We start from the raw sequence: 16,255 nt of genomic DNA on the forward strand, positions 1-16,255 counted from the left end.
TTTGTGCCCCTCTGGGGGCCCATCTGGTGCCCCAGCAGTTCCTTGTTCCCTCCCAGGGATCAGGTTCCCTCTTGGTCTGTTTGAATGGATTTTGCAAGGGAAATCCTGGCCCTTTCCCAAAGACCCTACACCTGTCACCTGCAGCCGTCCCTGGTCCTGCACCCAAGTCCTTCTCCCTCTTGTCTGCTTTGAAAGATAATCCCCTCCCTCTCCCTCAGCCTGGGGAAAGACAAGGGACAGGCTCCTCTCTTGTCATGGGATTGGGGATGCCGCAAGGAAGGCAGAGATTTCAGTACTCCTTACTCTGATCCTGTCGATCTTGGGCTCTGAAGGTTGAGGCTCTAATCCACAGAATAGAGCCTTACCCATCTTTGGCCAGTGATGGCCATGCCTGGACCCCATTCTTGAGACCCCCCCCATTGTAGCTTCAGTAGGGCCTGTATTCTCCTGCCCACATCCTACCTAGCAGCCCTCAGAATGCAAGAAATCCATGCAGCAAGGGGAGCCAGGAAAACCTTCATCAAAGAGGACTTTGTTTTTTCTTTTAAAAATACACTTAGGTTTCTTAAAATGTGAAATGACAAAGAAAAATGTTGCATAAATCATGTTGGAGTGACTATGGAGAAAAATCAGGGAGGCCACACGAATAGCCATTTTGGGAAATGGGGCTCCTGGGCTGAGCTGAGTAGCAGGCACCCCACACTGCCCATCTCACATCGCCCCCCCCCACCACCCCAGCAGGGCAGAAGGTAGAAGGACAAGGGTGCCCCCTTGTGGGCACACTGGAAAGCACGTACCTCCAGGCAAGGAGGACTCTCAGGGAGGTCACTGGCGGGTCTATATCCTGTGTGATCCACAGAAACAAGTTCGCTGGAGAGTTTGGCATGTGTGAGCTTTGGCGGCCAAGAACTTGTATTCAGCGTAATGCCTCCCAAGGAGATCCTGGGGCCTAGAACCCAAGAGGCAGGTCTGGAATTCTCAGGCTCACTTGGCGGTTTTGTGTGGGGACCCCATGCTGTGGTTTCCCAACCTGTTCATCAGAGATCAGTAGTGGAAACTGAACTTTGATCTTCACCTGATAGCCAAACAGGAGAGTCAGATTGGCCTGGTTTCTTTCCTGATACCATAACTTACCTGATAAAGCAGTGGGCTTTGGGAGCCTGGAGGCAGAGGGCACCTCTCAGGCCGATGGCTAGCTCCTTTCAGAATGAAGATGGCTTGGTTGTTGAATCCTCAGGGGTTCGCTTCCCACACTGTCATAGGGAGTCACGCTCACTGCTCCATGAATCCAGCCACTGACCAGCTGTTTTATCTTGTGATACTTAACCTTCCTGTGCCGCCTCTTTCTCACCTATAAAGTGGAGATCATAATACCTCAAATGGCTGTTGTAAGTCTTCAACAATATAATGTATGGAAAGTACTTAACATGGTGCCTGCCCGTGAGCTTAGTAGTATCATTATTGTTATTTATCACCATTATTTATTAGCGGACACTGGCAAGGGAAATACAGTTCTCATTACTTCGTCCTCAGTATATATGCTATTCTTTCCACAAGTGTCTTCACTTGTGGAGTGCATTTTGGAGTGATTTTTCTATCTTTTTCTCAGCAGTTTGTGTGGATTGGGGACTGATGGATCTTCCCAGGGCAGGCAGAGTTAGGGGTGCTCCTGGTTGTGGACTTGAAGCAGGCTCTCCCCTGTTGAAGCAGGCAGACTGAACTCATGAAGTCATGAGCGTGAGGACTCAAATTATGGACAAGGGTCAACCTCCTGAGGCAGGTGGGAGAGTGAGGACCAGGAGCCGTCCACCCATCCAGCTGTTTGTCCAGCAGTGGCTCCAGATCTAGCCACCCTCTGCACTTTGAGGGCTGGGTGTGGAGAAGGCAGCTGAGAGGCAGGTGCTGGTTCTGGTCCCTTGGGGAGGATAAGAAAGACTGTAAAGAGTTTTCTGCAAAAGCCCAGGGGGAAGACATTGCCTGTCCTCCTATGCCAAGCCCTTCTAGAATCATAGAAGGAACCATCTGGGACTTAAATAACTCCCATGTGTGTTTCCCTTTGTTTTTGTTTTTGTTTTGTTTTTTTTGTCGTCTTTTTTGTTTTTTTTTTAGAGAGGGAGGGGGCAGAAGGAGAGGGAGAGCATCTTTTTTTTCTTATAAATTTATAAATTCATAAAAATTTTATAAATTTTTAAATTTATTTGAGAGAGAGCATATGTGGGGATGGAGGGAGGGCAAGGGGGGGAGGCAAAGGAAGAGGGGAAGAATCCCAAGCCAACACTGTGCTGAGCCAGTCATGGGGCTCAATCCCACAACCCACGAAATCATGACCTGAGCCAAAATCAAGGGTCCACCGCTTAACTGACTGAGCCACCCAGGTGCCTCCCCTATGTGTTTCCCTTTTAAGTGCCATCAAACTTACCTGAAAGAGTGAGCGCTGGGCCCAACCTCAAAACCCAGAGTTTAGTCTCAGCCAGAGCAAAAGTTTGCCGTGAGATCTTGGCAAGTTACCTGAGCTCCCTGATCTATTAAGCTTTCGATTCATTCTCAGATTCCTTCCAACTCTAAAAATCGTTCTCTTTCTAATCAGAAGAGCCAACCTTGTCACTCTTCTCCCCTGCCTTTCCTCTGACAGGTGATAAACCTAGAGATGAGAGCTGCAGATGGCAGGAAAGTTTGACTCCTACCCCAGCAAGATGTTCTTGGACCCGGTTTTCATATTCTCTGCCTCTGTTTATCTCTCTGTGAGATGGATCAGTCTTTATGAGCGCAATGGGAGGAAGTTAGATGCTGTCCTTCTCCCGGTGGGCTGGGTGTGTGACGCATAAGCGATGCCCTCAGAGCTGACCTTGTCAGCTGACTTTGTCCTTCCTCCTGGGCTGGCCCACCTTTTCTATCAGGGCCTGGGTCAAGGTACAGTGAACAAGCCCCTCACCTTTTTGGATAGCAGGAAGCCAGTGAGGATGGGAAATGTGTTGGGAGATACGCTCGGGATCCCAAAACTTCCTAACCTGCTGGATGGAGAGCAGCCTGAACCTCATAAGGTAAAAGGAACAGGGCTCAACGGAGAGATCCGGGCTGGGCTCCAAGGCACCAACTGTACAAGGACAGGGTGGGAAAGTGGCAGCTTAGCAGAGGCATGTGTGAATAAAACTGAGGTTTTTTGCTGACAGCCAGCTCCGTATGAGTCAAATGAAAAGGCTGCTAGCTAAGCGGACAGCCTCTCGGGCTGCTGAATTAAAGGACTGAGCCCAGTGATTCTCCATCTTGGTATCTAACAGCATGGCCTGGGAAGCTCTGAGAATACTGTGAGACTGGCTGCATCCAGACCCTCTGAACCAGGACCTGGAATGAGTGGCGGGGGAGAGGGAAGCAAGGCAAGGAGTTTGGATTTCTAAAGTGCTTGACCCTTGGCTCCCGCGAGCCGCTAGGGCTAGGGCCCGAGAACCGAGAAAGACTCAGCCCCTTCTCATTCTTGGCATGCGTGTCAGACCACAACCGAGATACGCGGGGGACCTCAGTTTAGGATGCTTTATCCTGAGGAAACACACAAGCTGGAGAACATTTGGTGAAGGGCAGCGAGGATATAGGAAGCCCACACATGCTGTGAGGACTTAGAGAAAACCACAGCATGGAAGACAGCGGTGGTCCACGAGACCCACCTTCAGATGCTTAGACTTGTCCTCTGGGGTCCTAAAGGTTAGAATCTTAGGTGACAGTCTTAGGTCAGGCTTCTCGTGAAACATTATGAGACAGAGATTTGCTTGCGGGAAGTTTATTGGGAGGTGTTCTCGGAAGCAACACAACACCCTTGAGGGAGGGAAGGAATCAGGATGGGGGCGGTAGGAATCAATCAAGGACACAGTCACCACAAAGGACACCTCCATGAGGAGGTTTAGGGTTGAGATGACCATTCAGAGGCAAGTTGAGATGGCCCTAACTGAAGCAAGAGGACTGGTCCTTTGAACCCCTACACTGGCCAGATTATCCCTAGGAAGGGCTCCTGAAGTCAGGCAAATCCTCTCCCTTAGGCGGCTTAAGGAATTCCCGGGAGAGAGACTCATCTCTCAGCCGTCAGGCCAGCACTTCTGGCAACATGGGGATAAGCTTCTTTGTCCCAAAGGCGGGATTTGGGTAGTAACCACAGCGATCATGGCAGGACCTACTATGAGCAATTCAGACCTACTTGCTTCTGTGCTAAGCTCCTTCTACCTGGAATCACTCCTCCGGGATTCTGGTGATTGCTTTCCCTGGGAAACTTACGAGAAGGTGAGTGGAATGAACTATGGCCCCCAGTACTGCAGCTTATCTTGGTGACATAACTGATATTCAGCGCCCCCCACTCCCCAACCATTACCCATTCTAGATTCTCTTTGCCGTCAACTTGTGTGTCTATGGGTCTAGTTGTCTTACCTGGTAAAATGACTCAGATCCTCATTCAAGGGATATGAGCCTCTAATCACCATGTCCTCCTCAAACCAGGCTGCTGCATTTCCCTGCTACTGTCAAAATTGGGCAGGTCAGGGGCGCTTGGGTGGCTCAGTGGGTTGGGCCGCTGCCTTCGGCTCAGGTCATGATCCCAGGTCCTGGGATCGAGTCCCGCATCGGGCTCTCTGCTCAGCAGGGAGCCTGCTTCCTCCTCTCTCTCTGCCTGCCTCTCTGCCTACTTGTGATTTCTCTCTGTCAAATAAATAAATAAAATCTTTAAAAAAAAAAAAAAAATTGGGCAGGTCATCCTAGCAGATGACCAGGGTGCCGAACCTATTTTCCGGACCCCATTGTAGCAGCAAATCTATCTCTTCCAAAGGATCAGAGTCAAGTACCTCTACGAGAATGTGACTCTTTTTTTTCTTTTTTTTTTTTAACTACCGGTCTTTTGGCACAAGGAGTTTGAAGGACAGAAAGCAGCCACACTAAAAGTTTATGGGATTCTTGTTCTGTCCCTTGGTGGAAGTGTTCTACATCTGGGAACCAGATTCTCTAAACCTAGAGAGCCTGGAACTGTAGGAATAGGAACCACAAACTTCCCCAAAAGAGTCACTGGGAGTGATGTTAAGTGGGGTTATTCCTCCTTCCACCCCTGGTTTCGTAGACCTCTCGCTCATACTCACTGGGCAATATTACAGTTATTGAATAGGGTACACACTTCATCCTGGAACAGGGTGTCCCATCATCTCTAAAATGGCCCTTCAGCTGCACCTTTGAAAGGCTGTTCTTTTACTCTGCCAGCTCAAGTGGACGGCAAAGTACATGAGGGTCCCAGAAGATTCCACGATCTTTTGCCCACTCTTGCTCTGTTACTATGTTATGTGAGATCCCATGTCAGTAAATGGAATTCTCTTTAAGCCCTCAGGGAGTGGTGCTGGTTGAGGCCTTTGGCAAGAAAGAGAAATCCATATCCGGAACATGTGCTGATTCAAGTCAAGATTAATCACCAGCTTTCCAGAGAAGAGCGGGTCCAATGTAGTCAACTTGTTACCAAGTAGCTGGTTGACCATCAGTTGCTGGCAGGTTGAACATCTGGCAGCCACAATTGGCAGATCAGCCTTGGTGAGTGGGAGCCCATTCTGTTGGATCCACCCTTACCACCATATACAGGATGCCTGTGTGTGGCCTCCTCTGTGCCAACATGGCCGCTTTATTCATGTGCCCATTGTGCCAACGTGAATGATTGGTGACAGAGGCTGGCAAACATCAGCTAGCCAAGTCCTTCTATTTACTTGGTTATTTAATGTCTCCTCTGGCAGAGGTTCTCAGATGGACATTAACATGCAATATATAGATCTTCACGCTTTGTGCTCGCTCATATATCCACATGCCTTTCCCTGAGTCCTTCGTGTTCCCATTTCCCCAATATTGCTTTTTCTAAGCCTCTAACCAACATTTGTATAGCTTATGAGCCTATACATATGTTTACCCAGGGCCTCTCTTCCGGGGAGCCCTGATGATGATTCAGATCCCCAGATATCAATATAATTCAAACACTGCATGACCTTAAAATGTTTGGCTATGGGCGTCTGGGTGGCTCAGTTAAGCGTCTGCCTCTGGCTCAGGTCATGATCCCGGAGTCCCAGTATGGAGTCTCGTACTGGGCTCTCTGCTCGGTGGGGAGTCAGCTTCTCCATCTAACGCTTCCCCCTCTCATGCGCTCTCTCAAATAAATAAAAATCTTTGATTTAAAAAATGGCATTTCACTTTCCCTAGTGTATAGTTACCCAAGTAAATGGCCATGGGTCCCTTTGGGGAAGGACTAGTGAAATCATTGCTGTATGGCCATGGTATTAAAAAGCCTTCTTTAGGGTGCCTGGATGGCTCAGTGGGTTAAAGCCTCTGCCTTCGGCTCAGGTCATGATCCCGGAGTCCTGGGATCAAGCCCCATATCGGGCTCTCTGCTCAGCAGGGAGCTTGCTTCCCTCTTTTAAAAAAAAAAATAGGTTCTAGATCTGAAAATTGAATCAGGTCTGGAAACCGGACAAGGTGTTATGACTTTATACCAGAACAACGTCCATCAGTCTCCTGGCCTTTCATCCTTGATTTCTTTTCATTGTGCAGCTCGGCAATTTTGTGTGTGGTCTGCAGATTCTTGGAGGTCCTGCAGATTCCTGGAGGCCATTTCACAAGGTCAAAATTATACTAGAATGTCATTTGCCTTTTTCACTGCCTAGACATTTGCACTCACAGTGCAAAAGCAATGGTGGATAGATCTTCTGGCACCTTAACAAAGCAAGGCTGTGACACCAAGCTGTTTTGGTTGTTCATTGTGAAGACAAAAGAAAGAAAGGAAACAAAGAGGGAATGGGGGAGGGGCGTGGAGAAAGGGAAGGAAAAAAGAAAGAAGAGTCAGTTTCACTTAAAACTGTCCTTAATGAAGCAATGAAAATTGCTAAAATTTATTAAATCATGACCCTTAAATACATGTCTTTTAAATATTCTCTGGGTGTCCACCGGTCTCCGTAGAGTATGCAGCTCTTGATCTCGGGGTTGTGAGTTCGAGTTCCGCATTAGATGTAGAGATTACTTAAAAATTAAAAAAAAAATCTGTTAGGGGTGCCTGGGTGGCTCAGTCAGTTAAGTGTCCAGCTCTTGACCTCAGTTCATGTCTTGATCTCAGGGTCATGAGTTCAAGCCTCACCTTGGGCTCCACGCTGGGTGTGGAACCTACTTACAAACAAACAAAAATATTATTGAAAAAAATAAAAATAAATATTCTCTGTTATTAAATGGGAAGTACCATACTCAATGCAGAAGTATCATGGGCCTCTCTTATGCACCACTGAGTTACGAGCTGTACAATTTTTTTTTCATGGAAGACCATTTTTGCTTGAAATAACTTGACAGATAAACTGTGGTTGTAAGACTTGGTTATTTGGCAGATTTTTTTTCCTAATTCAAACCAACTAAGCCTGTCCCTTTGAGGAAAACAACGGAGAATATTTGTGACTCATTTTAAAATTTGAACTTTTCAGTGAAAATTAGAATTTTAGAAAACTTCTATGCACTACCATGAGTTTGACAGAATCCAATAAATTTTTCTGACATTAACAAATACAACTTTTAATATTGTATAATGGATTGTATCAATATTTGACAGATCAATATAATCCAATGAGCCAGTGTTTTCCAAATGACCAAAGAAGGATGTTATAAAACTATGCATGGGTAGAAGAGCCATTCATAGTGCAGGTAGATTAATACACTTTAATGTGATTGAATTCATTGATATAGTTTCATATTCTACATTACAACTACCACTTAAGAAAATACTACTTGTTGAGTTTTGGTGCAGTCTCAAATTATGTGAAAAGGCTATTAAAATGCTGCTGTCTTTCCCAACCACATATCTGGGTCAGGCCAGATTTTCTTCATATATTTTAACCAAAACAACATATTGCCAATAGAAGCAGATACGAGAATCTAGATGTCTTCTATAAAGCCACTTTTAAGAGATTTGCAAAAACGTGAAAAAAGCCACACTTTCACTAACTTTTTTCCTTCCATAAATATAGTAACTTTTTTTTTTTTTAAGATTTTGTTTATTTATTTGATGGAGACTCAGTGAGAAGGGGAACACAAGCAGAGAGTGGGAGAGGGAGAAACAGGCTTCACACTGAGCAGGGAGCCTAATGCAGGGCTCCATCCTAGAACCCTGGGATCATGACCTGAGCTGAAGGCAGAAGCTTAATGACTGAGCCATCCAGGTGGCCCTGAAGTTACTTTTCATAAAAATATACTATTGATGTTAACATAATGGGCTAATTATTTTTTAATTAATTGGTAAGTATTTTATAAATTTCTCAGTCTTATTTCTAATGGGACAGTATCAATAGAGATAATCCATATAAACAAAAGCTCTTTGGAGATGTCAGTTTCAAGAGTGAAATCGATCTTGAGATCAAAAGGTTTGAGAACCACTGGCATGGGTTGAGCAAAACCATTCCTGGCTGCCCATCTAGTTTGCCCTAGGGATGCTCTGTTCTATTCCCTGTCTGCCTAGCTCTACCATCGGGACCTTCCACTGCATCCAACTTGCTGCTCATCACTGTAGTGTACCAACCTCTGGCTTCTCTTAGTTCATGGTCCTATCACCCCCATCACTATCAAATAGCCAGTTCTGTAATGGCCTCTTGCTGCGCACCTGACGTTCAGATGACAGCCAAAGAGCTTCTCCCAGTGCGTTCCTCTTTGCTTTGATAACCAGAGTATCCTTTGGGACTTCCTGCAGGACAGGCGTGAGTTTCTGGCCTTACACAGAGTACCGACCATAGCAGGCTCACTTCTCTGAGCTTTCTGAAGCCTTCTTCCATCCTCTGCTATGGCAGTTCTGGCATTTCCTTTTTCCTTGGCTAGTCATTGCCTTTCTCTGTCTCCCAGGATCCTTGTCAGGGTACGAAATCCTATTTCACCTGAGAGTGCTCCCATATCAATAAACTCTCCTTTTTTTTTTTTTTTAACTTAATATTCCAGTTCAGCTCCCCACGGATCCAGCCTACACACCCTCTCCTGGCTCCTACCACTCCATGTTGGCCACTTTTATAGCTGCTTTTGTAGCTTGCCCGTATCGCCCTCTTCCTTCCCTAGCAGTCCCCTGAACATCCCTGGCAGAGTAGAGCAGGGGTCAGAACCCCCCTAGGGTCAGAAGGACTCACGTTTGAATTCTATCTAGCTATGTGACCTTGAGCAACTTACTTAATTTCTTTGAGGCTGTTTCTTCATCTCAAAAATGGAGATAAAGAGTAACTGCTTTCTAGACTGTTGTGAGACAAATGAGATGAGGAAAGGAAGGGCTAAATCTGGAGCCAGCACATAATAAGGACAAGGATATTGCTACTGTTACAATGGGTCAGAACTTTCTAAAGCTGAAAAGGCTGCCTTATAGAGCGGACAATAAGGTACACCATCAGGGATACTGTCTTAGCTGCTGCTGGAGAAGGCGCCATAGAGATGTTGTGGAGGAGGTTCTAGGGCCCTTGGGGGTATAACAAAAGATGACCTTTGGGACACATTCTGTCCCCAAGCTGCCTTGATTTTCTGATTTCTCTGACTGCTTACCCTTGGTTGGGGAGAGGCACTTAGAGAAGCATATTCACTTTCAGGCCACTAGGGGGCCATTGAGTTGCCTGCAACAGGAATACACTAATGGTTTCTTAATGGCTCCGGCACCAGGGAGATCAGGCTCAATTATATCTGAAAGCATTTTGAGTTCCTAGGGTAAAAGACACTCTGTAAATCCAGCTAATAAATAGGGCTTATTGATGACAGGTTAAAGAATCTGGCACTGTTTCGTTTGGAGAAGAATAGGGTGAGAGGAATTGAATAAGGGCTTTGAGTATATTTATTCCTTAGCATAGAAAAAAGTGACATGCTGTTTTCCTACCCCACTGGGAACCAAGCAAGAGGAAAGTTTACTTTGCAACAGAAGAAATATGGAGTACACTCAAGAAAGAGAATGGAAAGAGGCTTTGGGTTGGCCTTACCTGGAATCTTCCAAAATAATTCACCCTTGTATAGTTGATCTGATCAGTTCTGCCAGGAAGACCAGGTAGCAGGGAAGAGAAGAGAAGACAACATCGAGAGACAATTCAGAGATTTTAACTTGACAGGCCACCCTGCTGGGCGAGCTGGGAACAACCTGGGAGCAGGACAGAGAAGGAGTGGTGGTCTTTTCCCCCAACAGCCTGCAAAAAGAAATTAACACTCCAAGTTTCCAATGTCCTTAAAATTTCTCAGAAAGTACAAAGGCAAGCTAGGCTATTTCTGGAAATAGCATGCAATTGGTCACTGCTAGTGGCAGACTCACACCTGGGTCTCAGGAATGAGAGAGAGAGGGGGGCTGAGTTACAGGCCCATGGTTTAAGCAGCTGATCAAGTACCTCAGCTCTGGTAGCCCTTGGCCTCTGTTTGGCTGAGGTAGCGGGCAGGAATGCTGGGGAGGAGCTTCCTTATAAAGGGACAGGTGTCTGGAAGGCAAAGATTCTTGTAGAGGAGAAAGGAAAATGGGAAGGGCAGAGAGGGTCCTGTCCCAGAGAGTCAGGAGCCAGGAGTCAGTCTCACACATGAAGGGGGCCTGTGTCACACACAGGATCCCATCACCACTACAGCCCTCTCCCCCACACACCATCACACAGGCACAGTCTCACATACCCACTAAGACACCCAGGCAGCCTGCACACCCAGCTCCAGGAACACAGGAAGTAGAATTCAGGGAGGAGGGAACCATGAATTCTGGAAAGCCTTCAGCAGAGGGAGTGGGGAGAACAGAAGGCTGGAGAGAGGAGGGCAGAAGGACCAGGGAGGCACAGGGGAAAGCGGCTACTGAGACTCCGAGCTTGGTGAGGGGATGTCAGCACCAGCCCGACCCTAGGGGTCACAAACCTCACAAAGGAAGGGGGGAGAAGGGGTGGACAACAGCCCAGACCCCCAGGCCCAGAGAGAATCAGAGAGCGGAAATTTTCTGAGAGCCACCGTTTCAGTGCAGCTCCTTGAGTCCAAAGCTGGGAGTCGGAAGTCCCCAAAAAGCGGGATCTGGGACCTGTTGCGAACTTCGGGACTAAGATGGGAGGCGAGTCTGGAGAGCCCACCTTAGCACGTGGTTCTGTCCCAGAAACTTTAAAAGGTCTGCGCACCGTGACCCGGGCTCTAAGAGAACGAGGGAGGAAATCGGGAAGATTTCACAAGAGCCCCAAACCCCATACGCGGCCGAAGAGGGTGGGGAAGGAGAGGAGAGGGCGCGACCAGCTGTGACCGCGGTGAGTGTTCCAGGCTCCTTAGCTGCCTGTGCGGGATGTGGACCAGGCCCACTAGGAGTGAAGGGGTCCAGGAGACCCGCTCCTAAGGTTCGTGGAGCGGGGCATGAGCCGAGAGCATGAGCGTGTTATCGCCCCCACTTTGTGGGGCGCAGGCTTGAGGACCGCAGCCCTTGCAGCCTTTCCATCTGTCACTTCGGACAGTCTGGAGAGGAGGTAGAGGCGCCAGAGTTGACAGCTCCTTGCTCAGACCTCCCCTCCCCACTCCCTTTCCAGTTCCGCACTCCGCCCCAAACTGCGCCGTTCCCCTTTTAAAGAAGCGCCCCGGGCTCTCATCCTCGTCGCGCCAGCCCGCGCTGGGCTGCGGCGCCGTTGCCCTTTTAAGAACCAGCCTCCTTTAACTCTCTCCTAACGGGGCGTCCCGGCGGGGCTCGCGGCGCCCGACAGAAGCCCGCCTCCCGCGCGGCACTTCCGGACCCTGGTGTCGCCCTTTTAAGAGGCAGCCCCCAGCAGCGCTCCTCCCGCCCCCTGGTGCCGGCGCGCGAGGTGGGGGAGCCGTGCTGGAGCGGAGCGCGCCGTCCGCGCGGCCACTGGAGACCGGGCGGCCGGTGGCCGGGCAGGCGGCGGCAGCAGCAGCGGATGGGGACGCGGAGCCGGGCGGCTGTGGCGGCTGTGGCTGTGGCGGCGGCGGGGAAGCAGCTGACCGGCCGGCGGCGGCGGCGGCGCAGGCGGCAGTGACTGGTCCAGGCCCCGGCGGCGGCTGCAGCGACGCGGTGGAGGGCTGCAGGCGGGCGGCGTGAGGAGCGGCGGCGGAGCGCGGAGCTGCCGGGAGCGGAGGGCGCCGGGCCGCCCCTTGCCCAGTCCTCGCAGGCCGCCAGGCCCCCTCCAGCCGGGGCCGTGGAGCACCGGGGCAAAGGCCGGGGCCCCCCCATGAAGGAGCGCGACGCGGCCCCGGCCGAGCGGGGCAAGCCGGCCACCTACACCGGGGACAAGAAGGCGAAGATGGCGGCCAAGACCAACAAGAAGTGGGTCCGGCTCGCCACCGTGTTCGCCTACGTGCTCTCCGTGTCGCTGGCCGCCATCGTGCTCGCCGTCTACTACAGCCTCATCTGGCAGCCGGTGGGCGCCGGGACCTCGGGGGGAGCCGCCGGCCCGCCCCCCGGCGGCTCCAACGCCACCGGCCCGTCCGGGACTTCGGGGGCGGCGGCGGGGCCCAATGCCACGGGGTCGTCCCGCCGCGAGGCACCGCGCGACGCGCCCCCGCTGCAGGCGGCGCGGCCCATGCCTCCGGAGCCCTCTGCCGACAGTCCCCTGGCCGGGCCGCTGGAGCGGCCTCGGGGGCTGGAAGAAGACGAGGAGGAAGCGGCGGCGGCGCCGGGGAGTCGTTGAACCCCTCTGCGCCAGGGGCGGCCGGGAACCAGTCTCCCCTCCCCAAGCCCGGAGGCAGGACTTTGCAGCAGGACGGGGCGGGGAGCCCGCGGGAGTGACCCCCACGGGAGTGAACGCCCTCCCTTCCCCGCAACGATCGCCAGCTCGCCCCGGGAGCGGGTGGCCTGCAGCCCGATATTCAGCCAAGGGACCACGATTCGCCGGGGGCTCGGGGTTTGGTCTTCCCAGGACCGTGCTGCGCCAGGGCCCTGAGCCATAAAGGGAATGGGGGGAGGGGTGGGGAGATCCCAGCTCCGAACCCTTTTTCGCCGCTAGCTCTTGTGTATCCTATGTGCACGAGTGACTCGGGCTTCCCCCCAAGACTCAGGGGAAGGAGGGAGCTATAGGGGCTCTTTAATAAGCTGAAGCTCTCGCAAGGAGGGCACCAAAAGTAGTGGAGCTCAGGTACGTTAACCTAGTTGCAGTGGCCACAGATGCATTTAATTTATCGATCCCTGTATATAGTTGTTGACATATGCACTAGAAGCTATAATTACACAGAACTGTATGTATCCTCCCACAACCCTGGGTAGCTACCCACTGATGGGGTCATGCAAGGGCTATTTTGCTGGCCCCCAAAGTGCAGCTAGCCAGAAGGGCACAAACACTGTTGGTTTTTTTTTCCATCACCCATTCTGTTCCCCTTACTTCAGAAAGATAGGTTTATGACCCAAGAGTATAATCATCCTTAGACTTGAAAGGACAGTGGAAAACCTTAGAAGTAGAAGCCGTTTAGGGAGGGTGGAGAACGAACTAATCCCCTCCTCTTCCCACCCTAGTGCCCCCAAGAAAGAGGCTTCCTGTTGCGGCCCTGACTATCTGGATATGGGCCAGGGAAGAAGGAAGGGGTAAGAGCAATGCCTCTGTGCTTCAGTCCTTGGCTTTCTCACAGAGTTCTTTTAGGAAGAGCAAGCTTTTGTAAGTAGAGTGGCTCACAAGTGTTTTTATTTTATTGTCCACTCCTCGAGATCTTGTCTTGTTCCAGTAATCACCCTTGCCTGCCTTCTTCCCTGAGCCTGTGACAGTATTGCCCTGCAATTAGGCTGAAATCTGTGTGAAACCAGAGCTCTGAGCACATTTTCTGGTTTTGCGTTGTATTCACAGAAACAGAAAGGCTTAAAGGTGGGCTTCAAGCTCAGGATTGTGCTTTGATAGCCAGTTAATAGACCAGCCGTGGGAAAATTACCTTGGTTTGTCTTTACCTCTCCTGATAAACCCTACTTACACGCAGCCTATACTTTGACGGAGATGAGAAACACCAAGGAAAGTGACATCTGTATAGTTCTGGGATAGCAAGAATTATACATCCTCAATTTGGATTTCATTTCCTTCTGCCACTTGCTTTTAGTCAATGAGTGTGGGTAGTGACAAGATATCAAACCCCTTAGTGTTTCCTTTTTGGGAAATTAGGCACTTTAAAAAAAAAAAAAAAAGACAAACTTATCCACCTGAGTCCTAAAACAGTTTGTCTCCAGTTTTCTGGCCTACACTCTAGTTAGCTCTGATCCAAGTTTACAGAACCACAAGTCTTGCTTTAAGCCATGTTTCGGGCAAGGTAACAGCAGCTGAGCTGGTATAGCCTAGGAGCAGGCTGGTAGCACCTCCAGGGTGTCTTGGCTGGAGGAGATTTCTGAGCAGCTGATGTGACTTTGGTCATTAGGAAGCCTTTGAGGCCTTTTTAAATTTTTGGTGGGGGTCTGGGGGTGGGGAAGAAACATAAAATGCCACTTTATAACTCCAATAATAGCCTGTAATTTATATTTATTGTGTGAATTTTTAGTCTTATATTTTAATAATTTGTAAATTGATCTCTTATTCTAAGAATCCTTTGAACTTGCAGGAGGACATCTGGGAATCCAGTCCCCTGTTCCCATCCCTGCATTCTGGACTGTTGAATCCACTTTGAGATGGATCAAAGAGTCTAGAGAGACCACTCGTAGGTCCAGCTGCTGGCCTCCTGACTCTAAAGCCTTCACTGGAATTGGGACATTAGCTCCAGCTCTAGCTGTGAACATGACCAGAGACATTATTTATAATTCAGCCATTTAAGATATACCTGTCCTCAAAAAGTCCTGTATATTTTTTAAAAGTTTTATTTTTCAGGTGAACAAAAATACATTCTAAGAACTCTACATAAGCCTGTGTAAGTTGACCATTTCTTTTTCGTACTCCTTGGGGAAGGAGTAGAGGTTGGAAGAAGAGATGGTCTGCAAGGTGGTGGATGGATGTTGATGAATAGGTGTAGGAGGAAAAAGTAATTGCTCTGATGTTTTCTGTGCCTGATGGCCTGACGGAATTGATTAGTGAAGGGTGACAGGAATGCATCTTAGTCGGGAAGCAATCATGGGGTTAGATGAAGCGTGATGGCTCAGCCACCTTTTACGAGCCTTCAGAAACCTTGAAAAGGTTCTGCTTTTTTTTTTTTTTTAAGATTTTTAAATTTTTTTTTAATTTGAGAGAGAGAGAGATAGAGTACAAAGCAGGGAGAGGCAGACTCCCTGCTGAGCAGGGAGCCTGATCCCAGGAGCCTGGGATCATGACCCGAGCCAAAGGCAGATGCTTTACCAACTCAGCCACCCAGGAGCCCCTAAAAGGTTCTGCTTTTAAAAGACTCTGAGCAGCAGATGCCTAGCTGGGGAAGCTAAGGGACCAGTGAGTATAGATACTAAGAATTATTACCAGGAGGAAAAAAAAAAGAATTCTTACAAACATCGAGCTGGCTGAGAGCTGGGGTGAGGATGAGCCACCTGCTAGCATCACTGTTCTCACCAGTGAACCACCGGCCGTGGATAGTTGAATCGCGAACACCAGGAGAGACGTGCTGCTGCCCCCGCAGTGGTTGGTCAGAGCTTTGACAGGGGAGCAGGTGAGAGAGCCAAATGGCTGAGAGAAGGTGTAGGTTGCTTCAGAGGGGAGGCTTTTTCTCCCCCTAAAGCAAACAATAAAAGACATGTGGGTGAAAAGCAAAATATGAGGGATTAGTTATGCTGCAAAATACAGGGCACACAGTTGAGCTGAGCTCATTATTAGACAATGCTGCCCAGTACAAAGAAGAGTGAGAAGCCAGTGTCGGTGGGGCCCCCTGAGGCCTGCACTTCTCCAAAGCTGTAGGGGGGTAGCTTCTGTGCTTTTTACATCACCTTGTAGTCTGCAGGGGAGCCTGGAAAAAGTCCGCCCTTCTTTTATTTCCTTCTGCAGCCTACACAATGGCTTTCTGTGAGAGGGCTTGGTAAGGCAGAGCAGAAGGGAAGTGAAAGAGTTTCCAGGGTTCTTCTGGTTCCCCCCAGCCTTTGTGTAGATGGTGACCTGTGGCTTTTGCAGTGGCACACGGCTTCACACACTGGACACATAAGGCAGGCAGTGTGTACAGCAAGAGCCCGCTGACCGCCAAGAAGGGCACCATTGGCCAGAACAGGGTCGGGTTGGTGGGGAGCCATAGTGGGAACAGCTTTATTTTCCCGGGTTAGAAATGAGCTGCAAAATTGTCCATCACGAAGGAGAGGTCTGTGCAAAGTCAGGGAGGGGGTTACTTTCCTTTACCTGCTTTGCCTCTGGATGACCAGGATCGTTTCTAGGTGTTTACTTCC

General features: G+C 49.6%; 1 protein-coding gene across 1 annotated transcript; it reads left to right on the forward strand.

Annotated features, from left to right (window-relative positions):
- Positions 1 to 12,043: 12,043 nt before the first annotated feature.
- On the forward strand, positions 12,044 to 14,792 carry LOC111161384 (InaF motif containing 2). The gene has a single exon (XM_022525008.1). It carries the CDS (start codon positions 12,171 to 12,173, stop codon positions 12,627 to 12,629), a length of 459 nt encoding a protein of 152 aa, XP_022380716.1. The 5' UTR covers positions 12,044 to 12,170; the 3' UTR covers positions 12,630 to 14,792.
- The last annotated feature ends 1,463 nt before the right edge of the window (positions 14,793 to 16,255 follow it).

The sequence above is a fragment of the Enhydra lutris genome, unplaced genomic scaffold (assembly GCF_002288905.1).
Source record: "Enhydra lutris kenyoni isolate GAN:26980312 unplaced genomic scaffold, ASM228890v2 scaffoldscaffold4, whole genome shotgun sequence".
NCBI lineage: Eukaryota > Metazoa > Chordata > Mammalia > Carnivora > Mustelidae > Enhydra > Enhydra lutris.

Coding starts and splice junctions, on each gene's coding strand:
- LOC111161384 (XM_022525008.1), top strand. CDS start 12,171: ATGAAGGAGCGCGACGCGGCCCCGGCCGAGCGGGGCAAGCCGGCCACC.